Genomic DNA, 27187 nt, shown 5'->3' with positions numbered 1-27187 from the left:
CACACACGATATACGTGGTTCGGGAAATTGTGTCTACTTCCACTGGAGAACTAATATTATTGATAATGATCCGAAAATTACAAAGAGAGATATAATATAGACATTGTACTTTGGGTTATACATCACATTTACCTTGAGTGGTAATTTGCGTCTATAATTGGCATTAAAGAATATTATTTCTTAATATATTTAAATTTGCTAATGAATGAATTGTATGTGACTCCACCTCAGCTTCATCCATTAGAACTCCCACGGGCCAATGGAAATCTGAATTAAATGAAAATTAAAATAGTTAAATAATAATATAAATTCCAATTTTAAAAAGATTATAAAATTAATAATAATACTTACCCACAGGTAAAGCGTGGTGCAAAAATAGTTTGTAATATAGATAATACGGTGTCGACATGTAATGAGAAAATCTGTGCTTCCATCATTCAGATTCAATAAATAATTTAGCAAGAGCAGAATCACATGGTTTGTATAGATCGGGCCAATATTGTAATATAATTCCTTTGTACTTTTAAAACATAATCTCGAGAGTTACCCTATCCAAAAGGAATTCATAGTCTGGAAAACTTTCGCAATGATCATAGTGATGAACACTATTTTTTCAATTTGATGAGAATCAAAGTCCATGTATGTGGAACTTTTCAATCTCTGCTAGTTTTGTATGCTTTAATTGGACAGAAAGCTCCACCAAATTTAGGTGTGATGCTAAATGATTTGTCCTGAACATGTATTGTTTGACTGAGAGAGTTAGATCCATTCTCATGAATTAGAGAACAAGATCAACGTGAAAAAAATTAGAGAACTGATCAATGCACATAAATAAACACACATAAAATATATAAAATTCATTAAAAAACCATGACCTCCGCCACCATCTTCCCATAAAGCTTAAAAAGGAAAAAAAAACAACGGTTTCCTAAATGGGCAAAAAAACCATGGACTCCTCCTTCACCACCGCTGTTGCCACGGCCTCCTCCTCCGCCACCCTCCACCGCCATGGCATCCTACTCCTCCACACACTAAAACCAAGAATAATGTGTAAAACCAACTTTGATTGATCAACAATGGATTCAAATGCAAAATGAACTTAAGAATAGCACACGTGATATACGTGATTCGGCCAATTATGCCTACTTCCACCGAAGAACTCGAGCAAATATTATAGATAATGATCCGAGAATTACAAAGAGAGATATAAGTTAGACAATCATGCACACCATATCACATCTAAATAGTCGATCATCGCTAAAACGCGATAGAAACATCAATTAAGTATTCCCTCCGTCCCACTAAAGATGACCCACTTTCCTTTTTAGTTTGTCCCAATCAAGATGAACCATTATTATAAATGAAAATACATTTATCTCTACTTTATTCCCTCCATCTTACTTTACTCTATCCACTCAACACAAAAAATAGAATTACATAAAACTCTGTGCCGCCCAAGGAAGTGGTCATCTTCCTTGGGACGGAAGGAGTATAAGGATCCAAGTCCAACCAAAGAACATCATATATATAAATGAATTCATGTAAGGATTTGACGAAATAAAATGTATTAGTACAAAAAACTAATAAATTAAAAATTTACCTAATAAATTAAAAATTTGTAGAAGAACCCAATGAAATAAAATATTATTACAAAGATTCGTGTGTTTTGTTTGCTTTTTAAAAGGAAAAAGATGATAACTTGGTAAAATCGTTTCACAATCCAGAGTAAAGAATTCTTGACAACATATTTTTTTTCTACATCAGAATGTGAAGAGAGTAGTCCCCTTCATTACAAAACACAATGTACCTTTTATTGTTTATGCAAATGACCCTCAAGATTACGACTAATATTGCTATAATAGAAGTAAGAACACTGCCCACGGTTATTAGTTGTTTTGGAACGTCAAGAAGTCGCTCAACCTGAAACATTCACTATCTCCTTATATTTGATACTCCCTCCGTTCCATCTCCTTATATTTGACTGCTTTTCGACACATGTTTCGGAAAAATGATAATAAATAGTTAAAGTGGAGAGAAAGTAAAGTAAATAAAATAATAATGTACATACGACTCTCTTCTATATTATTCTCTTTCTTACTTTACTTTATCTCTACTTTAATTATTTATTATTATCTTCGCAAAACAACGGCAAAAAAGAAATCAATCACTTGAGCTAGGCCAATGGGAGTATTAATTAAGGGTATTTGAAATGAGAAAATAGGATGTCATTTTTTTTAAATGCAGATTTTGATTAATAAGAATATTTCGTTTTTAAGAAACTAAGGTTTTTTGAAACTCAATCAAAAAATGTATTTGTTCACAACATACTCTGTCAATCCATGTTTAACATATTATGTATCAAATATCATCCCAAGTACAATTTACAGCTATGCATTGTAACAATACTCTTTTTCTTGAATCTTTCAACTGCTCATCCGAAAAAAGTTGTGCAACAATTCATTGTTCTACATGAGATGCCATTTTGAGTATTGATCCAAATGAGAGAAGGTGAAGAGAGTAGCCACCTTTATTTTCTGATGATGCAAATTAAGGAGCTGCTCGACTACGCCTGTTCCTGCGCCTGTTAATTAAGGATTAGTGGAAAATTATTAAAGCATTTGCCTCTCAGTTGATATTAAGACAGTTACAAACACAACGTACCTGTCGACGTTAAAGCGTACGAGCCTCAAGATGATGACTAATATTGCGAGAATAAAAGCAAGTAGATCCCACACGGTCATTGGTTGTTTTGGAACGCTAAGAAGTTGATCAACCTGATACATTCAACCTTACATCACATCCTTATACATATGCTATTTAGTGTTAAATCGAAAGTTATAAGATGTTTACGTCTATAGGGTGTTTCTGATTCCAGTATTTTTTTATTCCCGGTACGTGGCCCATTCCAACGACAGCAACCACAGATTCATGCTGTGTTGCAACTTCTCGTAGCTTTGTTGACATATATCTATATACAAAAATGAAATGACCAAAAATAACAATTGATGGAATGGAAATGAATTAGAAAGTTAATTGAGATGATGAACTGATTGCGCTCATCCACGAAAGTCTGCGCCATGATAGGATCCTGCTTAGCATACTCCTCGCTCATTCGATCCATTGCGCCAGCATGCATCTTTCCATGAAGCTACATAAAGGAATACCCCACTTATCACACACACAATTAAATAATCATGGTAGTATAAGTTAAAATTAATGAGCATGCATGCCTTGTCGAAGCAATCTTTTGGCAAACATATCTCTTGTGGAATCAACAAATCCACGAGAGACGCCTTGCCCATGTATCTCATCGCTGTAACCTACCCAAAAAAACTGGTTAAAAAATTGGGGTTGGGGCTTGATAAAGAGATCAAAAGCTCACACCGGATATGGTCGATCACCAAGTATAACCTTGGCTCCATATTTCATTGCTTCCGCATTTGCCAAGTAAAACTCTCCACCGGATATACCATTCCATGATTCATCTTGAGTCTAGGAATAGTTAAGTGACATGATAAAGATGTTTCTCTATACTAACTTGGTTAACATTAATATAGAATTATAGATCCATACCTTGGTCTCAATCCAGTAGTGACTCAGCCGCTGAGTAACTCTTCACAAACAGACTCCAAATACAAAATACCTTTGCATTTTGACCCATTAAAATAGGTTTGCGATAGTCGCACAACTCCAAGAAAACAACCTGGATTAGGTGCATAAATTATAATCATAACACTGCTATATTGGAGAATGCAAAATAATAAATAACATAGAAAGTACCTCTGGCTTGAAGAATTTCACCGCAGCCTGAGCTAATCTCCCAGATACCTGGAGATGAAGAACAATTAAATTCAGATGTATATTATAATACGATAAAAAAAACACTAGTAAATTAATTACCAGACAATGGTGATTAGTTCCAACCAAATAGACATTGCAGACGCCGCTAGGCGCAGATGACTTGCACGTGAGCTCCAATACACCTCCTGTGAGCTCCTGCGGCATCCACTTCCTCCTTTTACGTTCATAACCGACTCTCGATGTGGCCGAGGAGTGACTCAGCCGCTGCTGAGCGATTTGGTAGAGACGCTTTGCTCTGTACATCTTTGGCTACTTCCGTTATTTTTGTCTTCTGCTACAAAAATAAAAATTCAATTTACAAACAGCAGGCATTGTGAAGCAATTCAATTTACCACAAACAAGGAGCAAATCAAATTACCACAAAAATCTGTTAACAACCTCATGCCATGTGCGAAATTCAGAACATCATTCTAGGAGCAGTTTCAGTTTCAAATTACCACAGACAAATGAAAGCACAATCAACAAATAAATGTACACTAATGCGCGTACCAGAGGAAGAAGAGAGGGAGCAAGAGAACAAGTTAGCTCTGGATAGAATTTTCATTGAGTTTGGGATACAATTGTTATATTTTTGTTTCACAATCGGCAAAATCTCAATCGGAGGCGGAATCTCACCGTGAAATCTGAAATGGAGGCGAAACAATCGGCGACGGCGGTGTAGGAAGCTCGCGGTGGTTGAAGGAAAATGTATTTTGAGATTTTGGGGCTAGGGCACGATATTCTGCTATTTTGAAGGAAAAAAGAACAAATCTAAAAGAGACGCCTTGCCCATACATCTCATGTGTGTAACCTACCAAAAAGATTTTAAAACACTATGTGAGTGAAATTGTGGGTTTTGGCAAAGAGATAAAGCTCACACCGGAGATGGTCGATCACCAAGTACAACCTTGGCTCCCTATTTCATTGCTCCACCAACCAATACAGCATCCACATTGGTGAGGAATTCTCGGCGGAATTCCCCACGAAATTCCCAAAAACACCTCCTGTCAAGTCATAAGAAATTCTCATTGCACTGCCACGTCATAAGGAATTTCCACTGCACAGTGGCGGAATTCCGAAGGAATTCCCACAATTAAAAAAAAATTCACAAATTCACAAATCAGACAATTTCCGGAAGTAAACAATTTACGGAATTAAAATTTCGACGCGAATATGGAGAAAATGCAACCACTTTATTTAAAAAAAACATACTTCATTAAAAAAAGTACATAATTACTAAAAAAAGTACATAAAAATAAAAACCGGCTTCTCACTCCTCGGATTCCTCGTCGCCAGTCCTCTCGCCATCCTCGCCGCCGCCCCCCTCGCCGTCATCGTCCGACATCCCGTCGAGCCCCAAATCGCGGCGCATACTATCGAGGAGGGGCTTAAGTTTCCGCTTGTAATGGGGGTCGGTCGCTTGGCGCCATTCAACCATCACACGTAACAAGGTTTCATGTGCGGCGATGCGGACGAATGAGGGGTTCTCGGGATCGTTTTGGGGGGTGCTGCCGATTGGGCCTAAGCGGATCTACTGGTGCTTACCCTCGACATCCGCGCTGCGGATTTTTGCCCAACCAGGCGACGGCGGCGCGCTTCCGATGTGGGTGTGGGGAACTCTGACTCGGGAGTGGGGAGTTCCGCGGAAACAGCACTGCTACTATACTTTCCGGAGGCGCTGATCTTCGTCCGCTTCGGCCAGTCGGATTCAACACCCGCAGTGAACTTGGGCGAAGACTGCACCACAAGAAACACTGGCCAATACTTGAATTCCCCAAAGCCCCTCTCAGCGTCGGGGAACTACTGATGAGCCAGCAGCTTCACATCCTCGGCAGACATGCCGCTGGTTGCCGAGCGGAGGTTGTTTTAGCAAATACCGGCGAATCGGCTGAGCTGCCTTTTCAACCGCTCCCATTGTTTCCGGCATTGCTCCGAGTTGTGCGCCTTCCTCCCTTGCGGTTTGAACTGGAGGTAGCTTTGGCTAATGCGCCACCACATCCGGTCGATGTGCTGGTTCGCCCCGACGTATGGATCCTCCACTACACTGATCCACGCCCTCGCCAGCGCGACGCACTCGTCCATGCTCCAGACGGTCCTCTTGCTCCCGCTGGATCCCTCCCCCACCTCACCTCCGTACACCGGGACGCCCCGTCCCTTGCCCCGCCCTCGCCCGATCCTCCCTGCCCTCCTTGTCGCCGGTGGTGCCCTGGCGGGGGCATCCCGGACCGGAGAAAGCCCCAACTCCTCGAACAAGAACGTGTCGACGCCAGCGAACTGAGTCTCAAGAGGAGAACTCGGCGGGTTGTCCGTCGCCAGTAAATCCATAAAGGGCCGATAGAAGTTGTCCACCAGCGATTGGGGGACCCCCTGCCGACTCCCCCCCGCAACGATAGGCGACCCCTGCATCTTGGTCATCATCCCCGGCATCTAGTGCATCATCCCCGGCATCTGGGGCATCATCCCCGGCATCTGGGGTATCATCCTCGGCATCTGGGGCATCATCCCCATACTCGCCCCGGGCATCTGGGGCATCATCCCGTACCACGACGGGTACATGTTGTAGTACCTGGGCATCATTCCCGGTGGCATTTGAGACTGGGGCATCATCCCCGGCATTTGAGGCATCGCATCGGACATCGGCGTACTCCCTCCAATGGGAAAATAGGGTGCCGGTGACTCGCTCGAGGCGGGTGAATCGATGTCGTGGTGCTCCATTGTTGATTCACAAGAAAGATATTTTTTAGAGAGAGAGAAACTTGTTAATACAATTGGTGCGAATGAAATGAAGTTCAACGGGATGTATATATAGGAACCGAAAAAACATTTAATGCATTAAACGGGAATTCTGCGCGGAATTCCGTGAGCGTCAACGCAATGGCGAACATCCGCACGGAATTCTGCGGAACGCCTCGGAACTGCGAATTCCTTTGCGGAATTCCGTATTATTGTCTGGGACGCGCAATGGCGGACGTCCGCCAGGAATTCCCGCACGCCGATGGGAATTCCGCGTAGACGTCCGCCATTGCTGATGCTCTTAGGTGTCTCATTTCATTGCGGCGTGATTTTAAGAAATGTTAAGAAAAGTGGGCGGAAAAAAGTTAGTGGAATATGGGTCCCACTTATATATATTACTCCCTCCGTTCCATAGTAATGGAGCAATTTTATCATTTTAGTACGTTCCATAGTAATAGAGTAATTCTTTTTATAGTGTCAACACATTTCACCACAACCACTTTACTCTCTCTTACTTTATTATCTCTTAATCTCTTTACCTTTTTATTTTTCACTTTATTCTCCCTTTACTTAACTCACCTAACACAATTTTCTTAATCTCCGTGCTGAAAGAAATGTCTCCATTACTATGGAACGGAGGGAGTAGTTTGTATATATTAGTTTTAAATGAAATATAAGTATAGTGAATTAGTGGAAGGTGAGACCCTACTACCGTTTATGGTAAAAGTGAACCGAGACTCTTATTCGCGGACGGAAAAACGAGACTCCTATTCGCAGACGGATGGAGTAAAATTCTCCACCGGATATACCATCCCATGATTCATCTTGAATCTAGGAAAATTAAAGGACATGCCAAAAATTAAAGTTGTTTCTCTATATATACTAAATTAGTTAACATTAATAATGAAGTAATGAACCATATATACCAGCTTGCAAATGTACCCCTCTTAAAGAATAAAGCTGTCATATTGTTCCTCCACATATCCACCATTTCTCGAATGGTTGGGACCTGCAACACAAAATTAGAAACATGAACCAGAGACGGATCTAGTTTAATGCTAGATGGGGCAAATGCCCCTGCTCATATTTAAATATATATATATATATATATATATATAGGGATGTATTCATTTCCTTTTCCTATATTTCCTCTTTTTTCCTTCTTAATATCAACCATTAGATTAGAGAAATGGACGATCAAGATCAACATTGGGTAATTAATCTCGTGTTGCATTATTTGTCCTATTTTGTGCATTATGAGGGTACAATAGTAATCTAATAATGGCTGGAAACCGCTACGAATAATGCACCACATGGTCACGAGTAATGCATATAATTGACTATATAATGCACAATATGTGAACTGCAATGCATACGAATAAGATGTACCATGTTATGATGTTTGGACACACGTTTCTTGTTTCCCCTAAGGGTTTAATAAGCTTAGGGGCTAGGGTATAGTACGTAGACACGTATGTAATCTTCACATGGTAACGAGTAATGGATATAATTGACTATATAATGCACAATTTGAGAACTGCAATGCATACGAACAAGATGTGCTGTGTTATGATGTTTGACACACGTTTCTTGTTTCCCCTAAGTGTTTAATAAGCTTAGGGGCTAGGGTATAGTACGTACGCATTAATAACAAATTATAAAACGATACGAATAATTCACCAAATTGTCACGAGTAATGGATATTATTAACTATATAATGCACAATATGTGAACTGCAATGCTTACGAATAAGATGTACCATGTTATGATGTTTGACACACGTTTCTTGTTTCCCCTAAGGGTTTAATAAGCTTAGGGGCTAGGGTATAGTACGTAGACATTACTAAATGCACGTATGTAATCTTCAATCCGTTGATTAACCCATATACACAATACCTCTAATAATGCATAATATACTGAGATAATGACAATTAACAGCTACATAATGCACTACCTAAACCAAATAATGCACATACGTATATTCCAATAACAACAATTTGTTAGTAATGTCTACGTACTATACCCTAGCCCCTAAGCTTATTAAACCCTTAGGGGAAACAAGAAACGTGTGTCAAACATCATAACATGGTACATCTTATTCGTATGCATTGCAGTTCACATATTGTGCATTATATAGTTAATAACATCCATTACTCGTGACAATTTGGTGAATTATTCGTATCATTTTATAATTTGTTATTAATGCGTACGTACTATACCCTAGCCCCTAAGCTTATTAAACCCTTAGGGGAAACAAGAAACGTGTGTCAAACATCATAACACAGCACATCTTGTTCGTATGCATTGCAGTTCACAAATTGTGCATTATATAGTCAATTATATCCATTACTCGTTACCATGTGAAGATTACATACGTGTCTACGTACTATACCCTAGCCCCTAAGCTTATTAAACCCTTAGGGGAAACAAGAAACGTGTGTCCAAACATCATAACATGGTACATCTTATTCGTATGCATTGCAGTTCACATATTGTGCATTATATAGTCAATTATATGCATTACTCGTGACCATGTGGTGCATTATTCGCAGATACCAAAATGTGGCAGTTACTTTTCCGTCAAATGTCAATAATAACCCTGTAATGCATACAACCACCTTCTATAATGCAACACGGAACCAGTTTTATAGAATCAATCTGATCCGTTGATGCCTTAGATCTAACGCGTAATATTAAGAAGGAAAAATGATCTAAGATGTGAAAAGGAGAATAACGCTCCCCTATATATATATACATATACATATATATATATATATATATATATATATAGTTTGCTATAGAAATTTTTATATTAATCTTCCATTAATTGCCTCTTCTTGAATGTTTAAATTAACTTCACGTATATTTTTACCCTTCTTACTAAGAATTTCTAGCTCCGTCCCTAGAAACATCTTTCGTGGAGTGACTATATATATAACTCTTCACAGACAGAATTTAAAGACAAATACAAATACAAATACAAATACAATACCTTCCTAATTTGACCCATCATAATAGATTTGCGAGCAGAGCACAACTCCAAGAAAACAACCTGCACTAGATGCATAATCATAATCATAATAACATAGTTATATTACAATATATATATATATATAGAGTGTTGTGATCAATTGAGATTTTTTAGCTTAATTAATAATTAAGATGCATTATCAGCCACTCATTTTTATTAAATAAGTGGTCTAGAATTTGACACATGGAAAATATTTTTAGATTAATTAATTATGAAAGGGCAGAATGGTAATTTCATGGTACATTTTATTCGATAAATACTATTTTTAATTAATTTTTTTCAAAAAAATTTAATTTTTTAATTTTTTTTTAAAATTTTTTTTTGTCATCTACATATACAATTCATGTCAACTACACACATATAATGTCAACTACATATACAATCCATGTCAACTACACACATATAATGTCAACTATGTGTACAATCCATGTCAACTACATATACAATTCATGTCAACTACATCGTAGTTGACATAATGTCAACTACGATGTGCAGGGCTATTGATATTTGATGTGCAGGTTTTTGACATTTGATGTGCATGCTATTGACATTTGATGTGCAGGGCTATTGATATTTGATGTGCAGGCTACACATCGTAGTTGACATAATGTCTCAGTAGTTGACATCACGCGAAAATTAAAAAATTTTTAAAAAAATTGTAAAAAAAATAAAAAAAATAAAAAAAATTAAATTTTTTTTAGTTGTTGACATTTTAATACGAGTTGTTGACATTTGATATTCTGGCTATTGAAATGAAATGACGATAATACCCCTTAGTTGACATAATCTACTTGGAGTTGACATTTCAAAATGAGTGGCTGAAAATGCATCTCAATTCTCAATTAAGCTAAAAAATCTCAACCTAACAGGACCCTATATATATATATATATATATATATATATATTCTCCTATTCATCCCTTAGATCCAATATTCTTCTAAATATGGATCGTTAGATCTGATTCATCAACGGTCCGGATTGATGCTTGATTTTTAAACCCGCGTTGCATTATAAGGCGGATTGTGTGTATTACAAGGGTAATTTAGTAAAGAAACGAAAATTGGAACCGCCATAATATGGAAGGTCCGAAATTTAAGCAAGCTGATGAATTCAACCCTTCCATCGACTAATTCTCTCTCATTCTACACGCTCTAACTTTCTCTCCACTCTTCCGCCTTTCCCTCTCCCCCTCTTCCGATAATCATCAAACCCTAGCCGCCCTTTTTATCACACATTAGTTGTTTTCTCAGTCGGAAGCCGACGCAAAATTTGACACAACCCTTCTAGATCCCGTCACCCACCCTCCACCAGTGCAAACATCGAACCCTAACCGCCAACACGGGAGCTGTCGTATTCACCAAGTCGACAAGGTATGTGTGAAAAAGGCCGACTAGAAGTCGAATTCATCAATTTTTAGACACGAAAAGCACTGATTTCAACATCGACTAGGTTGCGACTTTTTTAATTCAAAAATTAGTAGTCGTTTTGGTCCGGGTTTTATCTATATCCGAAGCGTAGACATTGTTTTGGGTTTAAAATGATGGATTCGGGTATCTTATTTGTTTTTGTTATGACAGATTCACAATGTCTAAACGAGGTCGTCCGTCGCGCTCTCAACCTACACAAGCTGCAGGTATAATTGCGTGTATAATTGTGTCAGTTGTTTGAGTGTATAAAATGAGTGTATAATTACTTCAGTTGTTCGACATGAATTAGGCTTGCATTGTGCGCATTAGTTAATGGCTGGAAGGGTAATTGCATGACAGTTTTGTGTGCATTAGTTAATCTAAAAGTAACATTATTGATGTGTTGGGATGCATTGTTTGTTAAATATTTTGCATTATGTACCCGGTTACTTGCTGTTGTGGGAAAATTAGTTATTGGAAGATACATATGTGCATTATTTGGTTTAAGCACTGCATTATGTAGCAGTTAATTGTCATTATTTGCAGTATATTATGCATTATGAGAGGTATTGTGTACATGGGTTAATCAACTCAGTGAAGATTACATATGTACATTAGTTGGTTTAGGCAGTGCATTATGTAGCAGGTAATTGTCATTATTTGGAGTATATTATGCATTATGAAAGGTATTGTATATATGAGTTAATCAACTCAGTGAAGATTACATATGTGCATTATTTGGTTTAGGCAGTGCATTATGTAGCAGGTAATTGTCATTACTTGCAGTATATTAGGCATTATGTGAGGTAATGTGTATATTGGTTAATCAACTCAGTGAAGATTCAAAGTGCGCATTTGTTGTTTAAAATGATCCATTATTGAAGTTTTGGGAAGCATTATTTGCCAATTATTTTGCATTATGTGTCTGCTTAGTGGAGGTTGTGGGAAAAGTGTTGAATGGAAAATACCTATGGGTATTATTTGCCTGATGATGTGCATTATATTATGCATTATTTGCATTATATACCAAATAAGTGTCATTATTTGCAATATATTATGCATTATGAGAATTGTTGATTATTAGTTTATAAAAAATCTTACATTATTCATGTTCTGTGTTGCTGCATTATTTTGCAAGTATTATACATTATTTTCCTGCGTGCTGGGTGGTGTGGGAAAATTATTGAATGCAATATAAATATGTGCATTATATGATTTGTCTTGCGAATTATGGGTCAAGTTTTGGTCATTCTTTACAGAATAGTAGTCATTATAAATAGTGTTGTGTATCTATGTGAATTAATTCAGTGAACTTCAAATGTCGCATTATATGAATTCATAAGTGCATGCATGTTGTCGTTAGTATTATTCATCATAAAGCTCATATCATGTTGTATTATGTTTTAATGCTAATTTTCTGATGTTTTATGTTGTTGGGTCCATATCAGAGAAGCAGCTACAACTCGACAACGACGAAGTAGTCGACGATGTAATTCCGGTAGCACTTGCAAAAATATTCAGGGATAGATTGGCCAAGGTAGGCCCAAGTACGGCTGCAGATCAGGGTAAGCCGAAGAACCCTAGACGAAGAAAGGGCGATCGTCTCTATTGTCGACGAACCCCATCAGAATTCCTCAGCTGCTTGAAACAGTTGACTCCAAGACAAAAGTTAGCGTTTCAGAAATTGGATTTGGGGTGATCCTTCATTTCGACATGAAGGAATTCCTGGTTATCTGGCATATTGGGTGTTGAACGCCCTAAATCTAGCACGATGCCAAATTCAGCTGACTGGGGGTGAGACCCTGACACTAGACAAGGAAGACGTCCATTTGACGTTGGGGTTTCCGCGAGGGCCTACACCAATCTCGAGGCCGGTGGACAAACAAACAAACTTCACCTTCAACGACATGGTGGCCGAAATGTGTCTGAAGGGTCGTTTTAGGATGACCCTAAAGGACATATCTCAGCTCATGATGGCTGAAGTTGATGGTGGGGAAGAGTTCAAGAAGCTATTCATGCTCCTCCTAGAGAATGCATTGATAGAGACTCCCAGCGACGGCAACTGCAAGCCAAAGATTCTGCATTTCATAGACGATGTAGACGAGATAAGGAATATGAATTGGTGTGGTTACGTGCTCTCCGTGCTCGAGGCCACTCTCCCCAGCTGGGCAAACGGCCAAACTGTGGTATTCACAGGGCCGATACACTTCCTGGTGGTAAGTGAATAAGAAACTACAGTACATGATCATTTGCATTCATTGCTTAGATTATCCAAAATGGAATCCTATGACTGCCACTAAAACCTCTGTATATCATGCATTCTGTGGTTAATATTTAGCATTAAACCTCTACATATCATGCATTATGTGTATATTAATTTGCATTACTGACCAGTTACTTTCTTTGTCTAATAATGACAGTGCGCTTATGTGGACCGCGTGGTTCACATCCGGAGGAGCGTCACTCGTGCCTGGCCGACAATGAAGGGGTGGACAGCAGAGACCCTGAGGCAACGAGAGGACGTGGAGCATGACCAATTCGGCACGGGGAGGTTAGAGGCTCGGATAGATAAGGAGAGATTGCTGGAGGAAGAGGAAATTAGAAGGCTGGCAACTGTGGCTGGAGGAGAGGGCCCCTCTACAAGCCTGCACAGAGCGAAGCGGATAAGAGACAAGTTCATCGCTTCGAGCACATTGATTGCCCACGCAATCTCGACGTGGGTCGATGATTTCAAGAGTATACCTGTGGAACTCCTGGATGATGATTGCTTCCGTGTGGGGAGTCAAATTGGAAGAAAATTGTTGGGAATTGAAGAGCAAGAAGTGGTGGGAGATGACGAGAAGGGTCGACGAAGAGGAGTACAGTCAAGATTGGATAGGCGAGATGGAGAAGATGATGGCCGCGTATGACAAGAAGAAGACTATCATAGCCAGCTTTGCAAGGCTATCGTTTGTGTTGGATGGATTTGACTGCCCTGACCCGTTTGCTACACAGCAAACACATGAGGCAGGGGTCAGCGGTGACGAAGGTGTAGCTCCCCAACCTGATGCCCGAGAAAATTTTGCCCCGGCTGTTGATCAGCCAGGAGTTGACGAGCATCAAGGAGGCTCGGCCATGCCTGATCCATTAGGTGATGCTGCCGGACTTGAAGTCCCAACTGAAGTGCACACTTTAGATGCAGCATCAGACATGGTGGTAGTCGGTGGATTGAAGAGTAAGGCTGGTATACCAGTTAAAAACCTAAACAATTTATCGTCACAAGTTTGTACTTTATGGATTTGTTTTAATTGTTCGTTATATTATGCAGGAGACTGATTCAGTAGGTGAGTCTGTTCATGATGCGAGTGGGATTCGGAAAGGTGAATGTGGGAAGGTGGCAAGCACAAAAACCACGGCAGTGAAGGCAACAAAACATATAGCAGGGGTAGAGGAGAGAGCCAATGTGTGTACAAACTAAAAATTCCGTGCATTATAAACTGTTTTTGTTTCATTGTTGCAACTACTTCCTCATTTCATCATATGTGTGACTGACTTTACAACATAGGGTCAGGCTGAGAAGGCAGCAGAGGGAAACCTCCCGTCATGGCAAAGGTTGATGCTAAACTATAGTATATGATTTAACTGTACATTTATGTGTGCATTATTTGCGTTACAGTGTACATTATGTATTCAGTTGTACACATTATTTGTAAAGAGTTTTGGCATTATATATCTACCTGCTGAGGGGTGTTGGTGAAATGGTGGATGCATTTAACATAAGTCGATTATTGGATTAAATGTGTGCATCATGTAGCTATTTGTTTAGATTAGATATTACTCTGTTAGTATACCTTTCTTGTAGTCTTATGTGGATAGGTTAAATGTTGAAATCCACAACTCCCATGTAGTCTTGAACATTATGTGCCTTAATATATTCATTATTACTCCGGTAGTATACCTTTATTGTAAATATTGAGCCATTATTTAACAAATTGCTATGTGATATGGGGTAGATGGTGAATGCAAGATACCGATGAAATCTGTAAATTATTTAATTTGTTGTGTGCATTATTTGTACACTGTATTATTGTAGGTATACACTGTATTGCTATGTGTGCATTATTTGTTATGACATGCATTATTTGTTATGACTTATGCATTACCTGAACTTGTATTTTGTGGTCGCATTCATAACGTGGCTTGTGTTTTGTGCAAATAGAAACCTCCCCAGGCTAAGGAAAAGGGGATTGTGATCGGTGGGACCGGAAAGGGTGTGATCGGTGAAGAGGTGCCTTTACTTACTGCGGCTGTGCAAGGGAAAGGAAAGCAGGAGGAGGTCCAGCCGGAGGAGGCTAGACAAGTAGTATGGGAATAAAAGTTTTACCTTTTGTGGATGATGATGCTTAGCTGTGTTAAGAATATGTGTTGTTTGCAGGAGGCAGCAAACGTGGAAACAACCCGTGTGAAGAAAGCCAGTCTGGCTGTTCGGTCTCCTTTCAACGAGCGGGCTGTTAGACTAACAGCCAAGGCCAACATCGTTGACAAGGAGCTATACTTCTAGGTCCTGAGCACAACTGAGACACATGCGTCAATCTGGTTTTTTTTGTTGGCACATAGGGTAGATTTGCTTACTTGTTTTATTGCTATGCAGGGATGCCATTGTCTACGAAGACAATTTCAAGCAAACGGTGCAGAGTGAGTTTCTGATGTTAGCACCATTCAAGGCTGTCAGCCCTACCATCGTAGACACATGGAGCTCTTACCTTAATAACATGGAGAAGCTCAAGGCACCGGAGACGGTGTCCAGACTTTTTTTCTCCACGAGGCCATGTGTAAGTGACACATTTTGTATACTCTTATTACCAAATTGATCTTATACTTCAACATAATGAACTCATTTACACAACAAAATTGCAGACACATACAGTGGTAGACACCCCTACAGGATGGGATGAACAGAGACAGTTTGATTCTTTCTGGACCATCCTTTTCGAGGAAGCGCTTGGCGCAGGATGCTACCAGTGGGAGAAGTACGACATGGTGAGTTTGATTATATACTAATGGCTCTGAGAATCAATTGTATTGTACAAAATACAAGTTCATTTAATGTGCCCTTCATTACGTGGTGTGTTTCGATATCCCAGATGGCAAAATGAATATAATAGACCACAGCTTGGCAAAACCTCACGGATCCTTCAGCGCCAAATATGGCAACACACCCTCTCTTCTGGTACGTAATGCGGTTACTCAGTTTTGTTGCATCATATTAAACAAAATTTACATTATACTGATTTCTTACACACTTTTACTATTTGTTGTAGAAAAAATTCATGGCCGATGCACTTACCAAGTGCAAAGAACCGAAAATGGCAGGGCTAGTACGAAGCTGCAGTGCCCATGTGGTGACAATGTCATGGAGGAACAACGAAGTAACAATGGAGACGGGAGTGTACGTCATGCGCCATATGGAGACGTACTTCGGGGAGAAGGTGATTGGGATTGCAGGCTGAGCGCAAAAAGGAACAAAAAGCTTAGAGATGTTTAGAATCAAGTTTGCAAAGACGCTCATTACTTGTGCGCACAACACCAGAGGTGCCGTAAACCAGTCTAAAGCCACGCGGTATTGGAGAGAGAGACCGGCCAAGTTCAACTTCGAACAGTGGGTCGAGAATTATGGGCTGGAGTGAGTGAGAGTTTCAGCTAGGGTGATGGAGATTCATGGGTTAATTGATAGCTGGAGTGATTACTTAATCTGTACGTTTTTTGTAGACACGTGATGGAAAGTGGACGCAGCCACCTTGTGGCGTGGTAAATTTTTAACAACTTGTTATGTGCGTTTTGCTATAAGAAACTGATTTTGGGACTATGCATAATGAATGAAGCATTTGCCATTATTCAGCAATATAGTATGTGCATTGTGTGTTTGAGGCTGTGCATTATGTATAAAGCAATTGTCATCATTTGCAATATATTATGCATTATGATAATTATTGTGTATATTGGTGAATTTCTGCTTTTGTCATTATCAGGCGTTTGGTTTTACCTTTTTAAGTGTTTTTTACATGGGAGATTAACTCGGTGGAGTAAGAAAGTGCGCATTAGTTGATTGAGGTCGTGTATTATGTATCAAGTAGCTGTCATTATTTGCAATGTATTAGGCATTATTAGAATTATTGAGTATATGGGTGAGTTGCTGTTTTTGTCATTATCAGCCGTGTGTTTTTAGTTTTCTAAGTTCTTTTTTACTTTGGAGATTAAACAGTTAATTATCAATGTGTGCATCAGTCAGTTAAAAATTTAACATTATTTATGTTCTGAGATGCATTGTTTGTCAAGTATTTTGCATTTTGTGTTTATCTACTAGCTGGAATGGGAAAAGTGGTGAATGAGATATAGATATGTGCATTATTTAATTGAGACCGTGCATTATGCATCGAGAAGTTGTCATTATTATAAATCTTAAGACCGTGCAGTATGCATCGAGAAGTTGTCATTATTTCGAATGTTGTAGGCATTACGAAATATCAATGTGCACATTGGTACTTCACTGAGTTAATCACACAGTTATATAGAGTAATTGAAGATATAGAATCCAATAATGAACGAAAACAGTGTACTAATCCAAGAAATAAGATGTTGACACTCGGAATACTATGACAACCATTCGAATAACAAGATGACTAGGACAAAAAAAATCAGTGATGCTGTGTGTATCGAAACTGAGTCAAGCTGGCCTCTTGCCCTTCCGCGTCTCTTTCTCTATCGCCATCTCTTTAAGCAATGGACAGTTCCTGGAGTCGTGATGACCCATCTCATCGCACGCCTTACACCGTCTAAGAGGCCTAGTAGCATCCTTTATAGCCTTCTCTCTCTTCGAAATCAGACGGCTCGCTGAGCTGCTAGCATGGCCCTTGGTCTTCACGACATCCGGAGAATGGACCTCAACTACTTCAGGCATTACCATACCATAAAACTCTTCAATCATCCGCCTCTTTTCAGAGGCGGAGGTTGACGGAGTACCAGCTTGAAGAGAATTGCCAAGTTCTTCGACGCCACCTACGAATGGACGTAGCACTTCAATGTCGGTCTCAAATCATCTAAGAAACCCATAAAACATCAAAATCGCCTGCTTAGACACAGTTTGCCTATCGTCAACGATGGAACAAGTAAGCAGGGGATCCTGAAACTCCCCATGTACAACCTTGGCTAAGGGAGTCTTCATCCATCGGCTTTTACAGTATTTATCTGGGATTTTTCGCACTTCATTGTTCCGATACAAAAAAAGATATGGCTGCACAAATAACCCTGCCGACCAAATAGTTTGCATTCGCACGAGTAAGTATCATCATTCTGTCATGACGGACAACATATGCATTGTGCTTGCTGTCCCCAAGCTTGTAGGTGTCAACCAGTTCTCCGGATGAAAATCCAAGCACGCGGCATCTTTCATTACCCTCAACAATTTCTTCTTGTATTTTCTTAAACATGCTGTCGGTGTACAGCGTGGAAGCATGTTTCTCGAATGGCAGAGTAGTGGCTAGTATGGGTAGGGCAGTGGCATCGTGGTAGTCCAACGTTGTTCTACCGTTCCACTGGAATTCAAGGGCGTGGTTGAAATTCAAGTAGAATTCAGCAATGTTAGCTCGGGGCTTCAAAAAATTTTTGTAGAAGCTGTTCTCCGATTCGGATATGGACGTAGTCCTAATCATCGATGCCATAGGAAAATTCCTGAAGTACGCCGGTATCCAGAATTGGCTATACTCATACAATGTGGTGAACCAGTCAATGTCCTCCAGCCGATGACGTTCCACCAATCTATTCCACTCATCCACAAATTCGCCTGGTTCTACCAGGTCCGACCACACACAAGCATTGAATTCCTTTTTGAACTCGTCGTCCCTCAACAACCTGTTCGGTACCTTGCTGGCCAACTTATGCATTATATGCCACATACACCAACGGTGGCGAGTGCCAACTAGAACCTCTTCAATAGCTGATCTCATGCCCAAATCCTGATCTGTCACAATCATCTTGGGTGCTACACCCATGCATTCGACGAATGTCTGAACAACCAAGCAAATGCCCCTGTTTTCTAGCTGCACACCAATCCGGCCGCGAAGGTCACAGGTCTACCATGATTATCCTTTCCAGTGAAAGGAGTGAAGATCATACAGTACCTGCGTATCACATAGAAATGTGTCGTCAGCAACGTCAATATCGCATAATGCAATGTCAGGTGAGTAGTAATGCATAAATAAATAGTTATAATGCACGGTGTAATGTACAACTTTATGTGTTATAATGTACAATAGACGTCATTGAGTCTATACCTGTTTGTGTTGTACGTGGAGTCAAAGGCCACAATATCACCAAACATGTGGTAATTCATTTTCATCAGACCGTCACACCAAAATAGAGCAACCAACTAGTTAGAAGCATTAACTTCGTAGTGATACGTGAACGCCTCGGACATCTCCTTCTTCTTAGCCATATCATCCAACACCATTTGCACATCAAATCCATGTGCGTATGCTTTGATGTCTCGCGAAGCATTCTTGATATCCCCAACAGTGCAACCAACTAGGTTAAACCCACCGAGAATTTCCTTCAACACCTTAAATGTAAGTGTGGGCCATATATTAGCCTTGGAACAGTCAAGAATGAATTTCTGATGTACATCATCCAACTTTCGATTACTTGACATAAATTGTTGATGTTCCGACTCAACCATGTGATGGTTATGAGCCTCGTTAAACTCCTGAATAATATAACATGGCAATCCTTCTTCAGAGAAAAACTTGAAAGATATACTCGCCTTACAACCACAGAGCTTAGATAACCGCATGCGCTTGATAGAGAAACCAGACCGTGCATTCAACTGGTCATCTTCGTCCGACTTCTTCTTGCCTTCCCTATTGCATACAACGTGATACCAGGTTGTGACATTATCCACCTTCCTCATCGCTTGTTTGCGCGTATCAAAACCAACAGCGCGGGCATATACATCATAAAAAGTGAAAGCGAAATCCAAGGATTGAAATTTCTGACCGACGATAGGCTTCAACTCTGGAGAACATTCAGGTACAACCACCACTGTACAGAAACGAAAATAAAAAGGGGTTAGCAAACATGTACTTTACTAGTCATGTTCTGACAATTAATGAACCTAAGACAACCATTATTATTTATAATATGTACATTATGTAAATCAGTTAAAATTAGTCCATAGCCACGATTATAACAAAACACTAGTTTTATAACTCAAACTAGTAGTCTTTGTTAACGTTGTTATTAATGTGTACATACTACACCCTAGCCCCTAGGCTTGTTAAACCTTTAGGGAAAACAAGAATCGTTCGTCAAACATCGAAACACCGCACACCTTAAATTAAACGGGTCAGGATAAATGTTCATTACATATCACAAAAAATGCATTACAGAAACTAAACTACGCATTATACTATACAAAAATGTACATTATGTATATCTGTTTTAAAAAATACCTACGCGCTATGCATGTGCAACCCGAGATGAATTACTGCAGCTCGTGTATTTGGACAACATTTTTTAGACTTAGAATATACTACACCCTAGCCCATGGGCTTGTTAAACCCTTAGGGAAATCAAGAAACGTGCGCCAAACATCGAAACACGGCACAACTTAAATTAAACGGGTCAGGATAAATGTTCATTACATATCACAAATAATGCATTACAGAAACTAAAACTACGCATTATACTACACAATATGTACATTATGTATATCTGTTTTAAAAAATACCTACGCTCTATGCATGTGCAACCCCAGACAAATTAATGCAGCTCGTGTATTTGGACAACGTTTTTTAGACTTAGAGCATATTGCACCCTAGCCCCTAGGCTTGTTAAACCCTTAGGGAAAACAAGAAACGTGCGCCAAACATCGAAACACGTCACAACTTAAATTAATTGGGTTAGGATAAATGTTCATTACTACACAATATGTACATTATGTATATATGTTTTAAAATATACCTACGCGCTATGCATGTGCAACCCCAGACGAATTACTCCAGCTCGTGTATTTGGGCAACGTTTTTTAGACTTAGAACATACTACACCCTAGCCCCTAGGCTTGTCAAACCCGTAGGGAAAACAAGAATCGTTCGCCAAACATCGACACACGGCAGAACTTATATTAAACGGGTAAGGATAAATGTTCATTACATATCACAAATAATGCATTACTGAAACTAAACTACGCATTATACTACATGATACATCACAAATTATGCATTACATAACTCTATACAAACACTACATACTAGACTATGTACATACGTTTATCAATTATACCAAAGTAACTAGGGTTTATGCTCCCCTCAACCTTCAACCAATGAATGAAACTCGTGAACTTTTGTTCACAACACCAAAAAAACAAATACGATTGCGCAGTGAACCTACAGATTTACTATAGTATGCGTGCCTTTGATTAACAAAACCATAAATCACATACGATTTACTACACCAGAAATTCTGCAACCTGCGAAAAAGTAGTCGAACACAGTGTTGGAACATAAACGATATGTACCTTCTTCCATTGTTCATTTAATAACAAACACCAACGAGGCACACCCAGATATCGGCGACAAACGGTTGCAATAGACTGCACAACTACTGTTGCAATATATAAACGAACGGTTTTCATCAATAACCAAATCCGGCGACGAACTTCAGGCGCGATGATATTTGTGGAGTGTAGACGCATAAATTTTTGGAAGATACCACAAATTGAACGTGATCTCCATAGAAAATAACCGCTGAGATTGGAAGAGAAAATCATGGGATTTTCCATAACAACCACCAACGTCGATTCCCTAAAATAGCTTTCTCGCATTTTTTAATGATTTAATTTAACATAAGTTTGTATTATTCGGGGCCGTTAGATCTTCAGAATGAATGGCCGAGATTGAAAAGAACAATAGAACAAAATATGGAAAAAGGAAATGAATACATCCCTATATATATATATATATATATATATATATAAATTGTAATTAAGAAGGTTATAGGAATACACATTCAAACATTATTGTATCTGAATCTCAAAACAAAAATTTATCTAAATTGTAAAGAAGACAATTATCGATATAGATTATCAATTTAGATGTGAATCAAGTCTAATATCTGATGTCATACATTGGATAACCATTCTTTCTCCTCATTAAACCTTCTGAATGAGCCAAAAGTGTGACGCCCCGTATGAACGAAGGATATCTCGTTGTAATCTCCGACGTTGAATCGAATTAAGTATTTTGTTGAGGAAGAAAGTTTAAGTGAAACAAGGATTTCTATTTAAATAGCAAGAATTTTAAATAAGAGATTACTAGAATTTATTGAAGAAAAGCAAATACAATTTCATGAAATAATTGGTGTACAAAAGAAAAGGTTGCAAGAATAAAAGTAAATTGGGATACTTTTATTAACGAAAAGTGAGCGCATACAAATAACTCTACATCCAAATGTAAGAATGCTAATAGTACAATGAAAAGACAATACAAGTTGTACAAGTTTATGTGAGTAAAAGAGACATCACATAAAGAAGACTAGAAGCTAACTATCTTGGTAAGAGAGCTAAGTAGCTACAGAGGAATCCTTTTCTCTTTCTCCACCCCCTCTCTTCTCGGTTCCTGCTCCCACCAAACATCAAGAAGGACAGCCTTTCCACCTGCAAAATTTTAGCATGAACTTGGGGATTAAAATTTTGACACGAAGGATAAAGGGTAAGACACAAGCTCAAAGAAGAAACAATAGGCAAGCTAGGACAGCCAAAGGTGGAAGTCAGAACTCCCTTTCACCGAGGCTCAAGCAACCGCCAAAGGACTCCCTCCCCTCAAGAATTTCACTAATTTAGGCATGGAAGCCTATTAAGAAAATATGAAAGGGGAGACAACCCCTAACTGGATTTGGAAAATCCAGCTCCCAAGGATCAGCCCTCACTAGCCAAGGTCTCGGCTATAAATACCACCCATCACCACCCTCTTCCTCCCACTTTTCGGCCCTAAGGATTTCAAGGAACAAAGGAGCAGATGGAGGAAGGGAAGGAGGCAAGACAAGGACAACCCAGCCGAGACACCGATCAAGGTAACCACCTCAACAACCCCTCTTGCATCATATAGAACAAGTAGTAGCCAAGAACTTAGAACTTTTCCATAGGATCCTCACAACAGTATGAATATGGAACAGTAGCAAACCCACCAAGTATTCCCCAGTAAGCATATGCAGAAACAAAGTTACAGTGAGCTAATGCTCCCAAATGCATAGGTTAAGGCATGACGATAATAGCTAAGAATCAATTCCAGAAATCAAATCCCTCCACCAAGAATCACAATTTTTTTTGAACCAAGAGACCACAATCGAATAACGATAAGTAAAGGGGAAGTGGGGAAAGAGGCTTAGCTTAGGAGCGGAGGGCTGTCCGACGACGGGCGAGCGCCGATGCGGCGGAGACTGGAGCGGTCAGCAGATTCACTCGCCGAGGCTGAGGCGGCGACGACCCCGAGCTTCCTCGTGCAGCATCGGAACCGCGCCAATGGCGGAGGTAGTGCATGCGGCGAATCTGCCGCCGAGAATGGCCGCGACGGAGACGTGACGGATGGTGTGCGTGCGCCGACGGGACTCCGGGATCCCCGTCGAGACAGCGGCGACTTCGTCAGAGAGGAAAGGATGTCGCTGCCCTCCGATTAGGACTTTGAATTTCAGAGGAGAAGGGGGCGAATCGGCGGGCTCCGGCGACGCAGAACAGAGTCGGCGACCTCGCCGAAGACAGCGACGCGTCGATGGGGGAGGAGCCGTTGTGATCAATTGAGTCTGGAATCCCTAAATTTCTTTGAGAAGTTGAATTGGGAGATGGGAATGTGAGGATAGAGGAGTGGCGATGGAAGGGAGTAAATGGGTGGTTGACTTCAATTCCAATTTGGGCCAAGGGGATTTAATATAGTGTTTGGGCCCCTTGCTTTAATTTAGCAAATAGGCTGCCTCACATGGGATTTAATTTGGATTATTTGGAGAAGTATTTGGGCCGACGGATTTTCCTTGGAATGGGCTTCACACGTAACTTGTTGGACCAAGACTTAATTATTGGGAGTTGGGGTTAATTTAATAATCGAGTTGAAGATTGATAAATTAATTCCCAAATAAATTATTGAGTTCCCGAGGATGGAAAATATTAAAGTTGGAGATGCGAAGGGCCGACCGGCGTCGCCCCGCGACGCCATGGGCGGTCCTAAGTGGCCTTAAGGAGCTTAAGAAATCTTAAGAAAATCCGACAGAAAGGATTTAAGAGAGGGATTTTAAGAATCCATATTTAACTAAGAGAAAATAGAAATTTCCCAAATTGGTGGGCGGAACAATTTAATGTTGTCATACAACAAAGCCAAGTTAGGATTTAAGAAAAATCCTTTAAGCCGAGACTAAGAAATAGGATGCATGCATTCTTTTCTCAGAAGAAATAGTTTGAGTATTAATTAGCGTGTTACGCTATTTATTTCTAAAGGAAATTGTTCAAGAGGCAGGAGAGGCCGAACGAGGAATTGTTAATTGGAGATAAGCATTACAGGTGGGCTTTCTTTTAATATCCAGCACTATAGTGTGGATGTAAAGCAAATATTTTGAAGTTATGAATTATCATCTTTTCTCAAAAATGGAGATATGATTTATTTTAAAGTTGTTGTCATGCCATAAAATGTTTGTTTTCGAGACATGTCTGTGAGGGCTATCTGCCGAAAGTTTGGCGATGCCAAAAAGTGAGTAACGAATTCGGTTCCCAATAGGACCGCAAATCCTATTCGGAATGACGTGCACGAGAGCCGTGAGCCATCCTAGAGAGGTTGGCCGGCGAGGGTGTTGTTGAAGGTGGCCACCTTCACGGCACACTAGATTCTCAGACATGGTGAGATATATCAAGAACATAGACTGATCAGTCGGACTATTAAGATCACAAAAGAATTTAGTATGCTCGGGCCTTTTAAGAAAACCCCCGTGTGATACTGTGGATGGATGACAACTTATATTTGTATGTTTTGTTTTCGGCACGTGTCCACTGAGTACACCTGTACTCAGCCCTGCATGTATTTCTAAATGTGCAGGTTGAACGCCCAGAGAGAGGAGAATTGATCGGAGTTGATGCTAGTAAATAATCGTGTGGATTCCCAGGCGATTCGTGTCCTCATACCCGAAGTCGTTCAGTAGGGACCTATTCCGCTGTGTTTGTTAAATGAGAATAGTAATGTCTCATCATCGAACTCTGATTCATTTGACTTGTTGAATTACTCTGTTTTGAGAATTTGTAACCGAATACTTGGTTCTTATTTTGTGATATCCATCTTTTGGCTTTGGCAAGTTCTTCAGATTCTACCCCCTTTCTATCCCCGCTTCTTTAATCCCCCATTAGTCGCGAATTACTCAATCTCGTTATCCTTAACAAGAATTGGGTCGTGACAAAAAGCCTCATCTTCACGGCTGTATTTTCAGTGTACAACATTGGGAAATCCATTTACTTGCGATTTGCAAATATCCCAGTGAGCGTAAATGTCTGCCACTCTTCCCACATATACTACATACAATGTAACATGAATTGCAGTTAAAATAACAAGAAATCTCAAGCATCTGATTTTAAATAAAAGAACCACCAAATGGATTCAAATGCAAAATGAAATCAAGAATAGCACACGCGATCGGGAAATTGTGTCTACTTCCACTGGAGAACTTGAGCTAATATTATTGATAATGATCCGAAAATTACAAAGAGAGATATAATATAGACATTGTACTTTGGGTTATACATCACATTTACCTTGAGTGGTAATTTGCGTCTATAATTGGCATTAAAGAATATTATTTCTTAATATATTTAAATTTGCTAATGAATGAATTGTATGTGACTCCACCTCAGCTTCATCCATTAGAACTCCCACGGGCCAATGGAAATCTGAATTAAATGAAAATTAAAATAGTTAAATAATAATATAAATTCCAATTTTAAAAAATTATAAAATTAATAATAATACTTACCCACAGGTAAAGCGTGGTGCAAAAATAGTTCGTAATATAGATAATACGGTGTCGACATGTAATGAGGAAATATGTGCTTCCATCATTCAGATTCAATAAATAATTTAGCAAGAGCAAAATCACATGGTTTGTATAGATCGGGTCAATATTGTAATATAATTCCTTTGTACTTTTCGAACATAATCTCGAGAATTACCCTATCCAAAAGGAATTCATAGTCTATAACCCACTTTCCTTTTTAGTTTGTCCTAACCAAGATGAACCATTATTATAAATGAAAATACATTTATCTCTACTTTATTCCTTCCATCTTACTTTACTCTATCCACTTAACACACAAAATAGAACTGCATAAAATTCTGTGTCGTCCAAGGAAGGGGTCATCTTCCTTGGGACGGAAGGAGTATAAGGATCCAAGTCCAACCAAAGAACCTCATATATATAAATGAATTCATATAAGGATTTGAAGAAATAAAATGTATTAGCACAAAAACCTAATAAATTAAAAATTTGTAGAAGAACCTAATGAAATAAAATATTATTACAAAGATTCGTGTGTTTTGTTTGCTTTTTAAAAGGAAAAAGATGATGACTTGGTAAAATCGTTTCACAATTCAGAGTTAAAGAATTCGTGACAACATATTTTTTTTTTACATCAGAATGTGAAGAGAGTAGTCCCCTTCATTAGCCGCTAACTGATGATGCAAATAAAGGAGATGCTGGACTTGCATTGCTATAATAAAAGTAAGAACACTGCCTACGGTTATTAGATGTTTTGGAACGTCAAGAAGTCGCTCAACCTGAAACATTCGCATCTCCTTATATTTGATACTCCCTCCGTTCCATCTCCTTATATTTGACTGCTTTTCGACACATGTTTGGGAAAAATGATAATAAGTAGTTAAAGTGGAGAGAAAGTAAAGTAAGTAAAATAATAATGTAGATACGACTCTCTTCTATATTATTCTCTTTCGTACTTTACTCTATCTCCAATTTAATTATTTATTATTATCTTCGCAAAACAACGGCCAAAAAGAAATCAATCACTTGAGCTAGGACAGATGGAATATGAATTAAGGGTATTTGAAATGAGAAAATAGGATGTCATTTTTTTTAAATGCAGATTTTGATTAATAAGAATATTTCG

At 39.2% G+C, this 27187-nt stretch overlaps 1 protein-coding gene across 4 annotated transcripts; it reads right to left on the bottom strand.

The window, feature by feature from the left end:
- Positions 1 to 1623: 1623 nt before the first annotated feature.
- LOC121787511 (traB domain-containing protein-like) lies at positions 1624 to 4751 on the bottom strand. Of its 4 annotated transcripts, XM_042186254.1 has the most exons (11): positions 4477 to 4751; positions 3901 to 4132; positions 3781 to 3828; positions 3574 to 3703; positions 3385 to 3492; positions 3231 to 3320; positions 3048 to 3148; positions 2851 to 2968; positions 2662 to 2774; positions 2526 to 2581; positions 1624 to 1981 (listed from the first exon to the last, which is right to left on the bottom strand). In XM_042186254.1, the coding sequence occupies exons 5-10, from the start codon at positions 3427 to 3429 to the stop codon at positions 2548 to 2550; spliced, it is 501 nt and encodes a 166-aa protein (XP_042042188.1). In that variant the 5' UTR covers positions 3430 to 3492; positions 3574 to 3703; positions 3781 to 3828; positions 3901 to 4132; positions 4477 to 4751; the 3' UTR covers positions 1624 to 1981; positions 2526 to 2547. The 4 variants fall into 4 exon arrangements, with proteins under 4 accessions (XP_042042188.1, XP_042042187.1, XP_042042185.1 ...); XM_042186253.1 differs by lacking the exon at positions 1624 to 1981 and having other exon boundaries at positions 2269 to 2581; positions 3901 to 4135; positions 4477 to 4748; XM_042186251.1 differs by lacking the exon at positions 1624 to 1981 and having other exon boundaries at positions 2269 to 2581; positions 4477 to 4748.
- Positions 4752 to 27187: the final 22436 nt, after the last annotated feature.

This window comes from Salvia splendens, chromosome 22 (assembly GCF_004379255.2).
Source record: "Salvia splendens isolate huo1 chromosome 22, SspV2, whole genome shotgun sequence".
In the NCBI taxonomy this organism is placed as follows: domain Eukaryota; kingdom Viridiplantae; phylum Streptophyta; class Magnoliopsida; order Lamiales; family Lamiaceae; genus Salvia; species Salvia splendens.
This window is presented reverse-complemented; position numbering and strand designations above follow the sequence as displayed.